General features: G+C 44.3%; 1 protein-coding gene across 5 annotated transcripts in view; it reads left to right on the forward strand.

The window, feature by feature from the left end:
- ELAPOR1 (endosome-lysosome associated apoptosis and autophagy regulator 1) overlaps positions 1-20,984 on the forward strand; it is a 627,159-nt gene that overhangs the window by 579,653 nt on the left and 26,522 nt on the right. For 4 of the 5 annotated variants that reach the window (XR_011853280.1, XM_072137292.1, XM_072137293.1 and 1 more), the window contains one exon: positions 20,270-20,448. The exons of the other annotated variant lie outside the window; for it this stretch is intronic. Coding sequence is in view for 3 of the 4 variants with exons in the window: in XM_072137292.1 (XP_071993393.1) it covers positions 20,270-20,448 (179 nt within the window). In the remaining variant the exon portion in view is untranslated. The remainder of the gene's footprint in view (positions 1-20,269; positions 20,449-20,984) is intronic. 5 annotated transcript variants of the gene reach the window in all.

Here is a 20,984-nt window from a genome sequence, read left to right on the forward strand (position 1 = left end):
GAACCTCCAGACTTCTGAAAATCTAGCCCTTGCCACGGGAGCTTGACTACGTGAAACATTTGGCGCTGATGCACCAGCTCTGGCCCTGCCTCTCCGTCTGGCCCCACCACTGCCTCTTCCAACCTGTTCTGCTATAGGACTTGCCTCCGTCTCAGAAGCACTGTGTTCACCCGGCCTATCAACCCAGCTTGGGTCTGTCACCTCATCATCCTCCGATCCCTCAGTCTGCTCCCGCCTCGGACTTCCTGCCCTGACAACAACTTCACCACTGTCTGACAACCGTGTCTCCTCATCGTCCGACACCTCTATACACACTTCTTCCACTACGTGAATAATGTCATCATCACCCACAGACTGCGACTGGTGGAAAACCTGGGCATCGGAAAATAGCTCAGCAGCAACCGGACAAGTGGTTTGTGACTGTGGGAAGGGTCCAGAAAACAGTTCCTCAGAGTATGCCGGTTCAAATGCCAAATTTTGCTGGGATGGGGCAGACTGGGGGGAAGGAGGCTGAGGTGGAGGAGTTGGAGGAGTGCTGATTTCGGTGAAATGGGTGGACTGCGTGGAAGACTGACTGGTGGACAAATGGCTAGAAGCATTGTCCGCAATCCACGACATCACCTCTTCGCACTGTTCTGGCCTCAACAGTGCTCCACCACGAGTCCCAGTAACTTGAGACATGATGAACCTAGGGAGTGTAGCTCTGCAGCGTTCCCCTGCTCCCTCATCAGCAGGTGGTGTCTCACCCCGCCCAGGACCACGGCCTCTGACCCCTGCAGTAGTTGGACGCCCACGTCCACGCCCTCGTCCTCTAGCCCTCGGGTTAAACATTTTCCAAATTAAAGTGTAAACTTAAATTTTTTTTTTTTTTTTTTAACCAAAACGATGCTATCCTATTGCTATGGCTAGTTTCTAACCTACACTGACAGCACACAACTGGATTTTGTGCTGTGCCTGATGACTTTGAGTTATAAAAAGAAATAAACGTAAAAAAAAAAAATCTGCAGACTGTGCCTAATTCAATTCAAACCCCTAATAAATTGTCCCACTTCGGTGCAATTTCCCTGCAAATTCCTCACAATATGGTACTAGCTGCACTACTAATGGCAGCAAGCCCAACCACAAGCAAACCAAAAAAAAAGGAAAATATAACGCTATTGTAGGCCTAAATAAGCCGTTGGGGTTCTCCTATGGCTATTTTCTAGCCTACACTGAAAGCACACTGCTTTGCCAGATTACTTTGAGTTATAAAAAGAAATAAACGTAAAAACAAAAAAAAATCAGCAGACTCTGCCTAATTCAAATCAAACCCCTAATAAATTGTCCCACTTCGGTGTTTGAGGTGGATATGTGTGTCACTAAGAGCTAAACACAACGGTCGCAATTCTCCCTGCAAATTCCTCACAATATGGTACTAGCTGCACTACTAATGGCAGCAAGCCCAGCCACAAGCAAACCAAAAAAAAGTAAAATAAAACGTTATTGTAGCCCTAAGAAGGGCTGTTGGGTTCTTGTAGAATCACTCCTGCCTAACTCTATTCTAATAGAACACCCTAACGCTTTCCCTAACCAGCAGCAGCTCTCTCCCTAGCGGCATCCAGACAGAGAATGATCCGAGCAGCGCGGGCAGGGATTAGTCTATTCCAGGGTCACCTGATCTGGCCAGCCAACCACTGCTATCGACGTGTAAGGGTACCACGTCATGCTGGGTGGAGTGCAGAGTCTCCTGGCTTGTGATTGGCTCTGTTTCTGGCCGCCAAAAATCACAACGGCGGGAGATGCCATTTTCTCGAGCGGGCGAAGTATTCGTCCGAGCAACAAGCAGTTTCGAGTACGCTAATGCTCGAACGAGCATGTTCGCTCATCTCTAATTACTTCCCATTTTACCGAGAGTCTTTAATCACTCAGTGGCGGAGGGTCTGTTGCCCCAATCTATGAGAGAAGCAATTATTGTTTTGATCCTCAAGGAAGGGAAATGCCCCACAGACCTCGATGCATACCGGCTGTTCTCCCTTCTGAACACCGACTGCAAGATGCTGGCTAAAATACTCGCAATTAGACTACAGAAGGTGGTACGTTCAGTGGTCCACGGCGACCAGTCTGGGTTCATGCCAGGGAGATCGGTCAAGGATAACATATTGCGGATGTGGTGGTGTATGCAGTCCTCTAGTGAGGTTGTGGGTACCCGCTGTGACAAAATCACTATTGAATTGGAGAGAAAATGAGTGTTCATATGTATTACAGCGGCCACAATGTGAATTGGGTCAAACTGGAAGCTATTTCCATGTGTTGGTCTCTTGGAAGACCTGGTACAGGACTACAATTGCTGGAGTGGAGACAGAAGTGTGATCACTGCTCCAGACCAAAGCTTCCACATTGTAATGTGTCTAAACAATGCACCAGGTGTGCAATTCCTTAACCTCTTCCCGCTCAGCGTCCGATATATCGGACGCTGAGCTCAGTGACTTAGCGCTCAGCGTCCGATATATCGGACGCTGAGCTGATGCCGGTTTGGCTCAAGATCTGAGCCGAACCGGCATCGGGAAAGACGGGGTGCCGGCTGTGACTGATAGCCGGCACCCCAGTGTAACACCCGCGATCGGAGTTGTCTCCGATCGCGGGTGCTTAACCCGTTAAATGCCGCGGTCAGCGCGACCGCGGCATCTAACATGTATCTGGGGGGTCTTTCCCCCACGATCGGCCCCCCCGAACCGTTTTCGGGGTGCGCCGATCGTTGCTATAGTAACTCTGGGGTCCGATCTGGACCCCAGAGTTACCTGCAAGAATTGCCAGTAAGATGGCGTCTGTGACGTCATCTTACTGGCACAGTGCCAGCCTATGCAAGTGTATAGGCTGACACTGATAATACTCTGCAATACATGAGTATTGCAGAATATTATCTTGAACAAGCAATCAGAGGATTTCTTGTTCATGTACCATGGTATACAAGTGAAAAAGTAAAAAAAAAATGTTATTCAATAAAAAAATAAAGTAATAAATCACTAAAAATGCCCAAAACCCCCAAAACATATAAAGAGACCTATAACTAAAAAAAAAGTCTAAATCATAACACAAACCCCACATATATAGTATCACCGCGTCCGTAACAACCCGTAGAATAAAAGTAAATCATTATTGAACCCCCACGAAAAACTGCTATAAACCTTCCAAAAATTATGATTTTTAGCTATTCAATCCCACAAAAAATGCTATAAAATGCGATCAAAAAACCATGTGTACTCCGACATGATACTGCTGCAAAGTACAACATGTCCCGCAAAAAACAAGCCATCAACCAGCTCCGTAGCCAAAACAGTAACAATGTTATGCCACTTGGAAGACGGCAATACATAAATGATAGATTTTTCCCCACATTAGGGTTTTGTTTGACAAATTTAGTAAAACGTAAGAAAATATATTCATGTCTGGTATCCCCGTAATCGTATCAACCCATAGAATAAAGATAACATGATTATTAGTCTATACGGTGAACACCAAAAAAAAAAAGAGTAAAAAATCCAGTACAGAATTGATGCTTTTCTACTCCTGCCCTCAAAAAAAGTTCCTAAATTTTCAACAATAGGTGATACCAACCCCAAAATGGTAACATTGGAAAAAGCATCTCATCGCGCAAAAAAAATGGCATCACATGGCCCCAATAACGCAAAAGCGAAAATTTTATAGCCTTCAAAAGGGGCCAATGAGGAAACTAAAATCCTGGCAGCTGCAGGGCGCTCCTTCCCTTCTGCGTCTCGCTGTGCGCCCATAAAACAAGTAACGGCCACATGTGGGGGGTCTCTGCACTCAGGAGAAATTGCAGAACAAATTGTATGGTGGGTTTTCTCTTTTTATATTTTGGAAATGTGTAAATTTTAGTGCTAAATGAACGTATAAGGGAACAATTTGACCATTCTAAATTTCACCTCCATTTTGATTCAATTACTATGAAGATCTCAAGGGGTTAACAATCTTCGTAAAAGCTGTTTCTGATAGCTTGAGGGGTGCAGATTTGAAAATGGGTTGGTTATATAGGGGGTTTTGATGCTAAATATGTAAAATTTCCTTCCAAACTGTATTTATCCCCAAAATAGTCAATTCTGAAAATCCGGAAAAGCGATATTCTATTTGTAAGCCGCCTGACATCAAAATAAATTATCCAGACATATCAAAAATTATGAAAATGTAAAGTAGACAAATGGGAAATGTTATTCAGCAACTTATTTAGGTGGTAAATCTATCTGCCTGGAAACGCAATGATTTTGAATTTCGAAAATGGCAAATTTTTCAAAAAATTTATCATATTTTCTTTTTTTTTGTAAATAAACGCAAAACTTATCAGCCAAAATTTACCACTAAAATGAAGTACAACATGTGGGGAAAAAACAATCTCAGAATCGTTTTGATAAGTAACAGTGTTCAAAAGTTATAACCATATAAAGCGACGCAGGTCAGAATCCAAAAAATCGGGCTGAGCCTTAACCTGCAAAATGGCTGCGTCCTTAAGGGGTTAAAGAAGGGTGTGGAGCAGTCAGAAGTGTCTCTCTCTACCTGGAGACACAGAAGCTGGACTATGTGAGAGCCACATGCTGGCAGGGAGAAGCCCTCCAGTGGCTAGTGAGTGCCGCCAAGTGTATAGTTAGAGCCAGACAGGCAAGGATTTTGTTTGATGTTTTATTTGATACTGCTGTTTTTTCTGGAATAAATGCACAGTTTCAACTTTAATCCTGCTGTCCATGAGAGCTTTGTCATTGCCGACCCCCACGTTTGAGCTGAACCCCTACACGGCGCAATGGTCTCACTTGTCGAGTGGGAGTATATCTGGCTTGCCTTGAGGAAAATGGGCTTTGGGCCACAATATAGCAACTGGGGGAAGCTGTTGTATGGTGGTGCCTCAGCTAGAGTTAGCATAAATGGGAAGGCTTCTGCTGCCTGGTAATTGTACAGAGGAACAAGACAGGGGTGTCCACTGTCTCCTCTGCTGTTTGTAGAACCCTTGGCATGCAGTATAAGAACAGTGGATAATATAAGAGGGCTGGTATGGGGACAGTTTGAAACCAGAATACAGCTATATGCCGATGATATGCTCCTGTATCTGGAGAATTCGGAGCAGGGGATGAAAGCGGTGACAGAATTAATAGACAAGTTTGGCCAATTGTCTGGTATTAGAATAAATTGGAGCAAGTCAGCTTGCTTACCCCTGGACCCGACTCCATTGTTACTATCTCCTGCTGAACACCTTCCCGTTGTAGAAAGGATGAGATATTTGGGGATTATAATCAGCAAAAGGCCAGGGGACTATGTTGAGCTTAATGTAAAGCCCCTAGTCTTAAAGATTAGGCAAAAAATTACAGTATGGATTAGAATGAATCTCTCAATGGCAGCAAGAGTGGTTATATTTAAACTGATTACAGGCAGTCCCTGGGTTACATACAAGATAGGGTCTGTAGGTTTGTTCTTAAGTTGAATTTGTATTTAAGTTGGATCTGTATATTTTATCATTGTAATCCCAGCCAGAACTTTTTTGGTCTCTGTGACAATTGCATTTTAAAAATGTTGGGTTGTCATAAGAATCAATATTAACACTAAAGCTTCATTACAGACACATTTGATAACTGTTACAGCTGCTTATTGTAGCCTAGGACTAAAGCACAATAAATTACCAATATCCAGAGGTCCGTTTGTAACTAGGGGTCGTATGTAAGTCCAGTGTTCTTAAGTAGGGGACCGCCTGTATTCTGCCTCAGATTCTATTCATACTCCAGAAGAGCCCAGTGATAATTCCCAGGAAGATCTTCACTGCTTTTGACTCCCTCCTAAGGCATCTTTTATGGGATGGGAAAATGGCTCGTATTAGTTTGAGTAAATTGCAGGCCCTGATAGATAGAGGAGGATTAGCTATACCGGGTTTGTTTATCTATTTTCTAGCAGCACAATGGCAAATATTATTGATAGTGACAAAGCAATGGTGAATTACACTTTAAAAAAGAAATATGGGAATTTAAATGTACACGATATATAGAGTTTATTAGAGACAGGTGTTTTTGCAAAATTTGATCACAGGGTGGGATATTCGATTTTTGCCCTAGTACAGTGGGTATGGGACAGGATTAAAAGTCAAAAAGGAGTTAAGGGATATTTAAATATAACGCCACTATAGTTTCATAGTTTATACGGTTGAAAAAAGACACTTGTCCATCAAGTTCAACCAAGGAAGGGTAGGGATTGGATGAAGAAGGGATTTAGGGGAAACAATCCTATATAGCATAACAATCAATGTTATTTAGGTGTAAAAAGGCATCTAGACCCTTCTTGAAGCTCTCTGCTGTCCCTGCTGTGACCAGCGCCTGAGGCAGGCTATTCCACAGATTGACAGTTCTCATTGTAAAAAAGCCCTGTCGCCTCCGGTGATTAAACCTTGGTTTCTCCAAACGGAGACAGTGCCCCCTCGTCTTTTGATTTGATTTAATCTGGAACAACTTACCACCATATTTTTTGTATGGACCATTCATATATTTATATAAATTAATCATGTCCCCTTGTAGTCGTCTCTTTTCCAGACTAAATAAATCTAATTGTTTTAATCTTTCCTCATAACTAAGACCCTCCATACCCCTTATCAGTTTTGTGGCTCTACGTTGAACCCTCTCCAGCTCCAGGGCATCCTTTTTATGGACCGGTGCCCAGAACTGGACAGCATATTCCAGGTGTGGCCGAACCAGTGCCTTTTATAGTGGTAATATTACATCCCTATCACGAGAGTCCATTCCACTTTTGATACATGACATGATCCTACTAGCTTTAGAGGCAGCTGATTGACATTGCATGCTGTTATTCAATTTATGATCTACTAGTACCCCCAGGTCCTTCTCAACAAGGGACTCTCCCAGATTTACTCCCCCAAGGACATATTTTGCCTTTGGATTATTGGCCCCCAGGTGCATAACATTACATTTATCCACATTAAACCTCATTTGCCAAGTGGATGACCAAACATTCAGTTTGTCCAAGTCACCCTGCAGCCTATGAACATCCTCCATAGACTGTATTACACTACACAGTTTGGTGTCATCTGCAAAAATAGACACAGTGCTATTAATTCCTACCTCTATATCATTAATAAATATATTAAATAGTAGTGGGCCAAGCACAGAACCCTGAGGTACACCACTCATAACTGGTGACCATTCCGAGTAGGAATCATTGACCACAACTCTCTGGATATGATCCTTCAGCCAGTTTTCAATCCAATTGCAAATGATTTCTGCCAAACCAATAGCCCTAATTTTACCCATCAGGCGTCTATGAGGGACAGTGTCAAATGCCTTTGCAAAGTCCAAGAACACAATATCCACAGCTGCTCCTCCATCCAGGCACCTGCTCACCTCTTCATAGAAGCAGATAAGGTTAGTTTGACAACTTCTATTCTTAGTAAACCCATGCTGGTTATCACTTATTATTCTATTTGATGTCACATACTCCAGTATGTAGTCTTTTACTAACCCTTCCAACACTTTCCCCACAATGGAAGTTAAGCTTACAGGCCTGTAATTGCCTGGCGAAGTTCTAGAGCTCTTTTTAAATATTGGCACCACATTTGCCTTGCGCCAGTCACTTGGCACCACACCAGACATTACGGAATCCCTGAAGATTTTAGACAGTGGTACAGCAATAACAGAACTGAGTTCTTTAAGAACTCTGGGGTGTAACCCATCTGGTCCAGGAGCTTTGTACACATTGATTTTATTGAGCTTAGATTGGATAATGCCTACATTCAGCCAGTCTACTATATTACAGGGTGCATGACCCGCACTGGCACCACCCAAGTCAGAAGTTCTCTCTTCTAATGTATAAACAGAGCTAAAAAACCTATTAAGTATCTCCGCCTTCTCTTGGTCTCCAGTCACCGATGCCCCATTTTCAGAATAAAGGGGTCCAACCTGTTGTGACCCATTTTTTTTTGCATTGATATACCTAAAAAATTTCTTGGGATTTGTTTTGCTATCTTTAGCCACCTGTCTTTCATTTTGTATTTTGGCTGATTTGATTTCCTTTTTACAGATTTTGGTAAGTTTTTTGTAAGTATTGAAAGCCTCAGGTGACCCGTCAGATTTATATTTTTTAAATGCCCTCTTTTTCTCATTAATTGCCCTTTTAACTGTAGCTGTAAGCCACGAGGGGTGTAATCTAGCCCGTCTATACTTGTTACCTGTTGGAATAAATTTAGAAGTATAAAAGCCCAGGATAGATTTGAATTTCTCCCATTTAACATTAGTATCACCATGTGACAGTATCTGATCCCAGTCTATATCCTGTATTGCAGCCCTGAATTTTTGGAAATTAGCCCTCTTAAAATTCAAAGTTTTCGATTTTCCCACCTGTTTCTGCTTTTTAAAGTTTAAGAGGAAAATAATTATATTATGATCGCTGTTCCCAAGGGGTTCCCGGATACTGACATTTTGGACAATCTCCGCATTGTTAGAAATCACAAGGTCCAACAATGCGTCACCTCTTGTGGGATCTTCTACAAGCTGCACCATAAAATTATCCTGAAGAATATTCATAAAATGTCTCCCCTTCACAGATGAAGACGAGCCCTGACCCCAATTTATATTTGGAAAGTTAAAGTTTCCCATTATCACTACGGTCCCCTCCTGTGCAGCCCGCTCCATCTGTTTATATAGGTGACCCTCTATTTCCTCAGAGATGTTAGGGGGTCTATAAATTACACCAAAAATAATTTTCTCAAAGCTCTCTTGGCTTTGAATTTCAACCCACAAAGTTTCAGCCTCCTCACACTCTGAGACCACTGACTCATTCACAATCGCTTTTAAGTCTCTTATGGATCCACTATGTGGATTTACAAGATGGACTCCGTTATCTATGGAGTTTTTAAGATTTTGGAGGGAGAAGGGGGTTTTGTTTGTGCACCAGGTGGTAGATCAGAGGGGTTTAAAATCCTTTGAGAGTATGCCCCTGGATTTTGATCTAGGGGTCGGTGATTGGTTTTTATACGCTCAACTCAAGTACACCTTCAGTGCCTGCCTTATAGATAAAAATTTTATACTGGAAGAGCACCCATTTAAGGACATATTTTCCCCCCAAAACAGGAAGGGTCTAATGTCCAGGGTTTATAAGATTTTGATTAAAAAAAATGAATTATCCCCCTGCCCCCAAATGTTTTGAAAGATATAACAGATTTGTCCGTGGAGGAATGGGTATACTTATTACAAATGACCAAAATTACAATTAAGAATATGTCCCACATTGTCTCCCAGACTTTTATTGTGCATATTGTGCACATGACGCCAAAACGAATTAATCATTTCTGGAAAAAAAGTGAAGAAAAGTGTCCACGGTGCAACCTGATAGACGCTGATCTTGTTCACATGCCATGGAGATGTCCAAAATTCCATCGCTATTGGACAGGTGTTCTTGATAGACTACAAGTAGTATTTAAATGCAATATTCCTCCAAATCTACAGGTTTGCATCTTGGGTTCAAAAATAGGTATAATTGGCTCTCTGAGGTGTGTTGTGAGTGTATTAAAAGGTCTCTTTCTGGCAAGATTGGTGATACTGAGCCATTGGAAGGATAGAGAGGCACCTAAGATCAAGGTCTGAGAAGATAGAGTGGATATCCTCTTTTTTGCTGAGAGACAGGAGGAGTTTGAAAGTGGTGTAAAAAGAGATGGGATGAGGGACTTATGGCTGAATAGATCTAGTGAACAACAGCCCTTGTAGTATCTATTAGCAAATTACAAAGACTCCTCTTATTTATCTGTAAAAGTGGATGGTCTGATACCATGTATCTCTTTGGGTCTAGGTTATCCGTCAACCGCCAGGGATAGGAGGGATGGAGGTGGGTTAAAAAGAAAAAAAATTCAAATGAGTAGGTCCTGACTTATCACCCTAGACAGATAAATGAATGGGCTGGGATTCTATTTCATTGTTTACGGTCAGGGCCAGTTTTAGACAAAGTGGGGCTCTGGGGAAAACTAAAATTGGGGCCCAAAAATAAAACTGATTTGGCAAGTTCTGTGCAGCGCTGCATAATCTTTGTGCACTATATAAATAAAGGAATTATTATTATTATGATTATAATAGAAGATAAAGATGATAGAGATTTCTAGATGCAGAACTATAAAGTAGATTATATATACAGTAGATATGAGAGATAAATACAGTAGAAGAGAAATAGCAGATTGATAAATAGAGAAAAAGTGACTTCTAGATATACTTTAGTTGGGTGCAGGCGTCCAATAATAAGATTATCCAAAAACGGGCAGCACTCCAGGTTGTGAAGAAAAAGTTATCCTTGAAAAAGGCTCTCTAGAGCCGAAACGTTGCTGTAGTTGCTCACTATAGAATAAAAAGGATCGCTTTTTCTTCACAACCTGGAGTGCTACCCATTTTTGGATAATTAGAGAAAAAGTGAGATATATAAATGATCAGATTATAGGTGTTAGATAACTAGACACATAGATGATAGATGTATAGACAGGAGATAGGTGATAAGCATCTTCACCCTGGAATTAAACCAAGGGGTATTAACCCTTTCACTGCCAGGCATTTCTGGATATTTTGTCGCATTATTGGCCAGAGTAATTTTTACAATTTTGACGTTTACAAATACAACCGAATTACTTGCTCCATTTTCAAAATTGCATTAAAGAGTTCATAGACATAGGAGCCTTCGTGCAATTTTGATTCAAACTTTAACATTTTATAAAAAAATACTTTAAATTTGAATTTGATGGCAAAAACTGTGCTCCAAACAGAAAATATTTACCTTCACATCTCCTAGATGTAATAGATGGACATGTGTAGAGTTCACAAATGCCGAACTAGTGACAGCCGAATAGTCAACATCCGCCTTTTGGCTCTCCACCCTCTTGGACCCTCGGTAACAGTCAAAAAAGGGTGCCTTTTTTCCAGCTGCCGAAAAGTAGGAACAACAGGCATACTAAAGAGATATACTATTCAGACAGTTGGCTGCTGCCATTGTCCATCCTCTGTCAGGTCTGACCAGGGGGTTTCTGGCAGTCATTGCTCACGTACTACTGCCACGGCTGCTGTGGGGAGATTGGGGGGTAGGAGCAGTAGCAGCTCTATCAGCAGCAGCTTAAGTCTGGAGTCCTAAATGAGCAGCTTCCTTCACCTGTCTAGTGAGGAGGGCAGCCGCCACCAGCAGCAGCAGGACATGGAGCAGACACTGCCCCAGCAGGTGTTAGCCTACTTGGACAGCACTCTAGCACCCCAGGTAGAGGATCCACTGGACTACTGGGCAGCCAAACTTGATGTGTGGCCGCAACTTGCGGAGTTTGCAGTAGAGAAGCTGTCCTGCCCGGCCTGTAGTGTGGTATCAGAGCGGGTGTTTAGTGCGGCGGGGGCCATCGTTACTCCAAGGAGAATCCGCTTGTCCACCTGTAATGTGGAGAGACTGACCTTTGTCAAGATAAATCAGGCATGGATCGGCCTTATGCATCAGATTATGATGCCTCCCCAAACAATGAGAAATGAGTCTGGATTCTATCTACCTGCCTCAGCCACTATTCTGATGCTGTTACCCGCCTGATGCCACAAATCTGCTGCCAGTTGCTCCATCTGCTTCCCACCATCTTTACCAGGGACTGGAATTGTCACCCACCTCCACACTCTGTCATTGTACCACTTTCTGACCTCCTGCTGCTGGCACCTCCAAGCTCTATCAATGTGCCACTCTGTGGCCTACCATGTTGCTTCCACTTCCAGAATTTGTGACACTCTCTGACCTGATGCTGCCACTGCCACCACCACGCTCTTACATTGTGCCACACTGTAGCCTACCATGTTGCTGCCACCTCCCGCAATTTTGCATTGTGCCACTCTCTGACTTCATGCTCCTGATGCCACTGCCGCCTCCACGCTCTAACATTGTGCCACACAGTGGCCTAACATTTTGCTGCCACATCCCGAATTTTTCATTGTGACACTCTCTGACCTCATGCTGCTGCTGCCACTGCCGCCTCCACGCTCTAACATTGTGCCACACTGTGGCCTACCATGTTGCTGCCACCTCGGTAATTTGCCAATGTGCCACTCTGAGGCCTACTCATGCTGCTGCCAACTGACCACTGTCTCCCTGAAACACTCTGTGATTTCCATAATGCTGTTTTCACCCTCCACAACTCTATGACGTTGCCACTATGTTTGGTTTTCCCCTTCATTTCATCTGTCAGAAGGAATGAAAAGCTTCAGGATTGATAGCCAAAAGCAGGAGTGGATACAGAACACAGAGGACATGCAAATATCACATTTACGGGTCATCTCTGTTATGGATCCACTCCTGTTTGTTTTTGGCTTTAGCAATACTGATGGATTAATGACTGATTGAAAGCGGACACTGACAGATGAAAAGAAGGGCAAAATGATCAGTGACTTTGGTGCAAAATTACTGTCAACACCCTTTCCACTCTTTTGGGGGTTTTCTACAGGTATCCGCGTTTAACAGAGCTGGTTCTCCCGTAATCTATGGAATCGTCTGATATCAGTGTACAAATAGTGCACTCTTTGATGTTATAGTGGGATCTTGGCCCTCAGCTCAGTCCTTTCAAGCTGGAACAGACGTTACCTTGTCAGGCTGCGTTCCAGCTTCACTTATTTGGTGAAGTTGGCCCCTGTAAGTGCCCATGGAATTGAAGAGTGAAGCGATTCTAAGAGCGGTGCTGTCATGTGCGTGTCATACTCATACTGTCATACACAGCATTGTTTGAAGACCAAACCACGCTCCCTATGCATATTTAAGCATGGCACAATGTTCTACAACACCCTACTCAACACCCTGGCTCTCTGAAGCCAGGAAATATCTGTTTTTTAACCTGTTTCGTCATGATTTGATTCGGGTCAAATCAAATTTTTTTAAAAAATTAAACGAATTGGGTTGATTCGAATTTCAACAAATTCGCCCATCTCTAACCACAATACTCAACATCAAGAATTTACACTACCAAAAATGCTAAAAAAAAAACATGACATATTTGGTTGTTATCCACAAATGAGTTTAAAAATATATAACGCACAAAAACAAAGCTCCTATTCTGTCAAAATAATTTTTTTTCCAGAAATCACTATGAAAAGAATAAATTTTTAATTCATACACACTACCATCTTCATGCATTTGCATGAAAATTCACAATTTCCTCCAAAATATGTACAAATCCAGAACACTTATATAAAGAAAATATACTTTCATAAAACAGCAAGATATGAGATCATACATACCCCACATGTGTATATTCACCAAAATATGCAGCAAAGGGAACGTTAAATCCAAAGGGGACACCAAACAATTTTTGCAGAAAATTGCACTGAACGTCACACAGATCATTGTATGCTCCCTTACACAATGGTAACCTAAATAAATAACTATATATCCATAAACCCCTCTAATGAGATAACAAAAGTCACTTTTAGATGTGCGCCAATGTATTTGCCGCACAATAACAGAACTCCCCACGATTCATAAGAATGAGAGTGAGAACCTCATAACATAGGTGTAAATAATGGAGGATGGTGTGAAATCAAAACTTTATTCAGGAGTGTGTGTATGTTTTTGTTGTTACATATAACTTTGTGAATATGTTCTGGGTCGTGGTGTTAATATGTAGCCACATTAGGCAATGAGGAGCGGATGTTCATCATATCACTCAATTTTCACAAAAAAAAAAACATAGTTCTAGATTGGAGAGGATTAAAAACATGAAAATGAGTTGATATGATCCCTTATTAAAATTTTGTAACATATAAAGTCAATATTTCCATCCACAGTACCAGAACCATATAAAATACAACATTTGTACGTTGCCAACGACAACCTTGGTCATAATAACACAGGTGACATTACTGTACTGGAAGCCCCAGGCAGGGAAGATATGGTTAGCGTATCCACCAACCTTTAGATGAGAGACAGACCTAAGAGCGAAATCTAGAGAGTGCTAAAAAATGTCTATTGTGACCTATGCTCAATATACCAATATATAACAAGAAAAAGCATGGCAAAAAATATGGCAAAAAATTTACTTTATGAAGTCAAATGCAATAAGTAACAAACACTAAGAAATAAAAAAGGTCTAAAATCACTTAAAAAGTGCTACCATGAGCACAACTGTCCCCAGAAGGGTAAGGGAACAAAGTCCCAGACCCAGGGGTAAGCCACAGGCAGACAAACACCCTCCCTAAGTAAGCCCCCAGTTCTGCATGAGTACGGCACCCAGATCTTAAAACCAATACTAATATTGAAGTGGTATTACCTCAAGCGAAAATGTTTATATGAGGAAAACTTGAGTAGGTGCGAGGCAAAGCAGACGGGGGAAGAGGGTGAGCCGGCTGTGGGAAAGGAACCCCACGCGTTACGTCACGTCCTCGTGACTTCCTCAGGGGTGATCAATATATACTACAACAATGTTCAGTCATCGCTGGGGACACATCCTATTTGGCTTCACTGAATGAGACTTTATTTAGTGCTACATAACTATAGAGTGACAGCTGCAGCTCTCTAGCTTCAATGGTGCTCCATGCTGTGTACTGCGGCTGTAGCTCCATGTATGGCTGTGTACTGCTGCTGTAGCTCCATGTATAGCTGTGTATTGCGGCTGTAGCACCATGAATGGCTGTGTACTGCGGCTGTAGCTCCATGTATGGCTGTGTACTGCGGATGTAGCTCCATGTATAGCTGTGTACTGCGGCTGTAGCTCCATGTATGGCTGTGTACTGCGGCTGTAGCTCCATGTATGGCTGTGTACTGCGGCTGTAGCTCCATGTATGGCTGTGTACTGCGGCCGTAGCTCCATGTATGGCTGTGTACTGCGGCTGTAGCTCCACGTATGGCTGTGTGTACTGCTGCTGTAGCTCCATGTATGGCTGTGTACTGCGGCTGTAGCTCCATGTATAGCTGTATACTGCGGATGCAGCTCTATGTATGGCTGTGTACTGCGGCTGTAGCTCGATGTATAGCTGTGTACTGCGGATGCAGCTCTATGTATGGCTGTGTACTGCGGCTGCAGCTCGATGTATGGCTGTGTATTGCGGATGCAGCTCTATGTATGGCTGTGTACTGCGGCTGCAGCTCGATGTATGGCTGTGTATTGCGGCTGTAGCTCCTTGTATGGCTGTGTACTGCGGCTGTAGCTCCATGTATGGCTGTGTACTGCGGCTGTAGCTCCATGTATGGCTGTGTACTGCGGCCGTAGCTCCATGTATGGCTGTGTACTGCGGCCGTAGCTCCATGTATGGCTGTGTACTGCGGCTGTAGCTCCACGTATGGCTGTGTGTACTGCTGCTGTAGCTCCATGTATGGCTGTGTACTGCGGCTGTAGCTCCATGTATAGCTGTATACTGCGGATGCAGCTCTATGTATGGCTGTGTACTGCGGCTGTAGCTCGATGTATAGCTGTGTACTGCGGATGCAGCTCTATGTATGGCTGTGTACTGCGGCTGCAGCTCGATGTATGGCTGTGTATTGCGGCTGTAGCTCCTTGTATGGCTGTGTACTGCGGCTGTAGCTCCATGTATGGCTGTGTACTGCGGCTGTAGCTCCATGTATGGCTGTGTACTGCTGCTGTAGCTCCATGTATAGCTGTGTATTGCGGCTGTAGCACCATGAATGGCTGTGTACTGCGGCTGTAGCTCCATGTATGGCTGTGTACTGCGGATGTAGCTCCATGTATAGCTGTGTACTGCGGCTGTAGCTCCATGTATGGCTGTGTACTGCGGCTGTAGCTCCATGTATGGCTGTGTACTGCGGCTGTAGCTCCATGTATGGCTGTGTACTGCGGCCGTAGCTCCATGTTTTGCTGTGTACTGCGGCTGTAGCTCCACGTATGGCTGTGTGTACTGCTGCTGTAGCTCCATGTATGGCTGTGTACTGCGGCTGTAGCTCCATGTATAGCTGTATACTGCGGATGCAGCTCTATGTATGGCTGTGTACTGCGGCCGTAGCTCCATGTATGGCTGTGTACTGCGGCCGTAGCTCCACATATGGCTGTGTGTACTGCTGCTGTAGCTCCACGTATGGCTGTGTGTACTGCTGCTGTAGCTCCATGTATGGCTGTGTACTGCGGCTGTAGCTCCATGTATAGCTGTATACTGCGGATGCAGCTCTATGTATGGCTGTGTACTGCGGCTGCAGCTCGATGTATGGCTGTGTATTGCGGCTGCAGCTCCTTGTATGGCTGTGTACTGCGGCTGTAGCTCCATGTATGGCTGTGTACTGCGGTTGTAGCTCCATGTATGGCTGTGTACTGCGGCTGTAGCTCCATGTATGGCTGTGTACTGCGGCTGTAGCTCCATGTATGGCTGTGTACTGCGGCTGTAGCTCCATGCTGGCCCAACTTTAGCCAACATAGTAACCATGTCCCCAAAATAACCATTATAGAAATAAGGTACCCAACAGTAGCCAATTAAATAACAGTGCCCCCAATGTAGCCACTATAGTAAGTTTTCCCACAGATGTTAAAATTTTACAGTGAACCCAAGGTAGCCAAGATGGCCACCGGATCCCCTTAGTAATAACAGCATCCATTACAGGGCCCCCCATCCCCCTCCTCCCACAGCATCCATTACAGGGCCCCCACCCCCCTCCCTCCACAGCACCCATTACAGGGCCCCCCATCCCCCCACAGCACCCATTACAGGGCCCCCCATCCCCCTCACAGCATGCATGACAGGGCCCCCCTCCCCCCATAGCAACCATTACAGGGCCTCTCTCCCCCCATAGCATCTTATACAGGGCCTCCTTCCCCCCATAGCATCTTATACAGGGCCTCCCTCCCCCCCATAACATCCAATACAGGGCCTCCCTCCCCCTGACGGGGCAGCGCAAAACCGCCAATACACTCTTCTCTCAGACACTCCAAATTATTTGAGCATGCGTGCACGTTTTGGTAAGAAAAGACAGAAGACTGAAGTTCTGTTTTATCCTTAGCTCATGCTCTTAACTTGCCATGCAGAAAAGAGAACTGAACTGTCCTTTATTTCCTGATACATAACTTTTTTATATTCATACAAAAGGCGTGGTTACATACATTAAAATCATTATAATTGGTTATAGCTAAACATATATGTCTGGCCTCTGACCCTTGCTGATTGGTCCTCGAAATTAGACCATGGTTGCTATGCTAGAGTAATCTCCTGTCGCCGTTGGTTAGGAAATTGACCGTTGGTCCAGAAGCCGGTGCTATCTTTGGGTAACATCTGCTTTTCATCACAAGACTTGAGTTTCGCTGACAGTTGCATATCTGGTTAAGACTGGTTTAAGGGAAAAGCTCTGTATTTCATTTGTAGGGCCCCCCATCCCTACACATGTGGGATGGCACATGTATACAATCATAAAGCATATAATTATTATGGACAAATAATCATTATCTTGACCCTCACACCCCTATCACATCCAATGCAGGGCCTCCCTCCCCCCATAACATCCAATACAGGGCCTCCCGCCCCCTGCATACCTCCAGCCTGCTGAGTCCACACTGATGACGCGCACGCTGATGCCGGCAGCGCGTACACTGATGACGCGCACGCTGATGCCGGCGGTGCGCACACACTGATGCCGACGCTGGGGCTGTATCTTTGCCTCTGTGACACTTAGAATCTCAATTTTTTTTCCTATGAAAGAGGAGAGCCTCCTCTTTATATATGAATCTAAATTTGTGTTTCTACGTCTCAGGAAAATGGAGATATTAACTGTTAAAGTGCCATCGGAAGTTATTTTAATATATAAAAGTCACACCCAAAATCCTCACTTTAAACCTGAATATCTCTGGATCCATTGCACCTAGAAACACAATTCATTTGAAAGAAGAGATTCTCCACTTTCAGGGCCTGAGCAATTGCCCACTTTGCCTACCCATAACACCGGCCCTGTTTACGGTAAGTTTACCTGAGGCCTGATATTCTCTTATAAGTTAATGCTCGTAAGACCCAATTACTGTTCATTTCACAGTCAATACACCAACTTTAGGGTATGGTATGGTGGAAAAAAACACAATAATTGTTTTTAATGTTATGCCATTCACTGCATTGATTTTACTTTAATGCTGCTTTGCTTACAATGATAAGTGTATTTGAGTCTAGCTTTGTGTATTTATTGCTTTAACCATACATAGAAGAGAAGATCTGCTTTGTGTATTTATTGCTTTAACCAGGGGCGTCGCTAGGTCAAAAGATCCGGGGCCTGTGTCCCGGATCTTTTGCCTTGTGCCCCGAATGTCTCGGGCCAGCAGGACACTTCTCCTGCTGCCCGGGCAGATTTCCCCTCTTTGTACACTGTAATGGTGAACAGAGCCATCGGCTCCGTTCTCCACTACAGGGAGCAGGAGACACAGTCACACAGCGTCTCCTGCTTCAAGCAGCTCACTACAGCTGCCAGGAGCAGGAGATGCCGGGTGATGACGTCACCGCGACTCGGTCCTGCAGAGAACAGCAACAAGCCTGAGGAGACTGAGGTGAGTGGCAGCGTTTTTTTGTTTTTTTTATTATGCAGTGGGGGAGGGGAGAGAGGCACAGTCAGACGACTTAGTCATGCTGATGGCTACAGGGAGCGCTGGGGACATCCCTGGGGCTGTAGGGATGTTACAGGGAGCTTTGGGGGACTTCTTAGTCGGGGCTCTGGAGAACATCATAGAGGGCTGTGGGGGACATTACAGGGGGCTCTGGGGACATTCCTGGGGCCTGTGAGGAAATTAGGGGGCATTGGGGGGGGCATTACTGGGAAATGTGGGGGGTATTCTTAGTGAGGGACATTAGAGGGGGCTCTGTGGACATTACAGGGGGGCTGTGCAGGACATCACAGGGAGTTCTAGGGACATCACTGGGGCCTGTGAGGAAATTAGGGGGGGGGGGACATTACTGGGAACTGTGGTGGGTCTTCTTAGTAGGGGCTGTGAGGGACATCACAGGGAAACTGGAAACACTACAGGGGGGCTGTGGGGAACATTAGAGGGGGCTGTGGGGGACATTACAGGGGGATCTGTGGACATAACAGGGGGGTCTTTGGAAATCACAGGGGGTGTGTGGAAGACATAACAGGGGGCTCAGGTGGACATTAGAGGGGACTTTGAGGGACATTACTGGGGACTGTGAGGACATTGGGGCACTGTGGGGGACTTCTTAGTGGGGAGTGTGCAGACTGCTCCTTTATGTGGACATGATTAGGCAGGGCATCATTTAGTTTAGGGTCATGTTGAGGGCAAATTAGTGGGGGGCCACAGTTAAAGATATATATGTAGGTTTTGTGGCTTTTACAATATGTTATATTAGGAAGCATTTATTTCTGTAATAACAGTATTTTCAGGAGGAGTTTCTGTGTATCTGTAGGCCCCTTTCACATGATTGTATATGTTGACCGTATGCTAGCTATATGAACAGTAGCTAACATACGGCCACCATAGGAGAGCATTGTTCACAGTACAGTGAGCACACTTGTGTGTCACCAGAAAAAAGATCTTTCGTGAGAATGTGAGGAGCGGTCAACCCTCCACCTCCCCTGCCAAGCAGTCCTGGACTGAGCGAGCATACATGTATGTGAAAGGGGCCTTACAATAAAGGCGGTAGAGTGTTAGGGGTAGCAGCAGGATAACACTGTTAGGGGGCCAAGATGCAGGGACAATGAAGAACATAAGATGTCTGTGTGGTGAACTCCTGTGAGGAGACGTGGTGATGCCGGGCCTAATGGAGAAGATAGAGAACATATCACCTGCAGTCACTGGATGGAACAGGTAGGGATTTCTCCTGTGGTTTCTGTAGCTGTATATGTTAGGTACAGTAGTTATAGGTCCAACCACACATGTACAGGAGTGGACATTACTGAAAGTTCGATACATGTGCATTGGGGCCCGTGCCCCGGATCTTTTACCACCCTAGCAACGCCTCTGGCTTTAACCATACATAGAAGAGAAGGTCTGCACCAATAACCAATACAAATAAAAGTCCTTTCTTTATTCCATCTTTTTTAAATCATAAATGGCACTGCCCCACTGAAAATTGATGGAATAAAGGGCTCTTATATGTTTTGGTGAGTGTAACACTTCTTTATCTTATATTCTTTTATCAATACTTCTGTGCACTTAGGTCACAATCCTCACCTTCAATATAGCTGGATACTATTTAGCTTTTTATTAGGGTCATTATAATCTATAACACATTGTTACACCCTGTGCCTCTACATATTCATTCATTAATTCATTATCTGGTTATTCTCCACTGGGCACTAACTATTATACTTTCTGTTTCAGAGATCCACTGCGGTGTGGCAAACACCACATCTGTGTGTTAGAGGTATTGCTCTTCCTACTCCTACTTTTAGTATCTGTAAAACGCAAGATTTCTGGCTGAGGATTGGAGTGATTGGTGGCATTTGTACGGCACTTGTGCTCACTGTGTTTACTGGTTATTTTTGGAAGAAAAATCGAAAGTGAGTGTTTATTAAATATAATTTATTTTAAAATACCGTATATACTCGAGTATAAGCCGAGACCCCTAATTTTACTACCAAAAACTGGGAAAACCTATTGACTCGAGTATAAGCCGAGGGTGGGAAATGCATTGGTCACAGACCCCCCCAGTATATAGCCAACCAGCCACCTATAGTATACAGCCAGCCCAGCTTGCCCCCAGCAGTATACAGCCAGCCCAGCTTGCCCCAGCAGTATACAGCCTGCCCCCAGTAGTATACAGCCAGCCCAGCTTGCCCCAGCAGTATACAGCCTGCCCCCAGTAGTATACAGCCAGCCCAGCTTGCCCCCAGTAGTATACAGCCTGCCCCATGTAGTATACAGCTTACCCCCAGCATTAAAAAAAAAAAAACTTATATACTCACCCTCCGGTGGCCCCGATGTGCAGCGCTTCTCCCCCGATGTCTTCAGGCTTCCACGCCCATCTTCTTTCTTCTGCTGGGCACCGCCATTGCTCTGCGGGGCCCAGCAGAAGAAAGAAGACGGGCGCGGAAGC

Source organism: Engystomops pustulosus, chromosome 2 (genome assembly GCF_040894005.1).
Source record: "Engystomops pustulosus chromosome 2, aEngPut4.maternal, whole genome shotgun sequence".
In the NCBI taxonomy this organism is placed as follows: domain Eukaryota; kingdom Metazoa; phylum Chordata; class Amphibia; order Anura; family Leptodactylidae; genus Engystomops; species Engystomops pustulosus.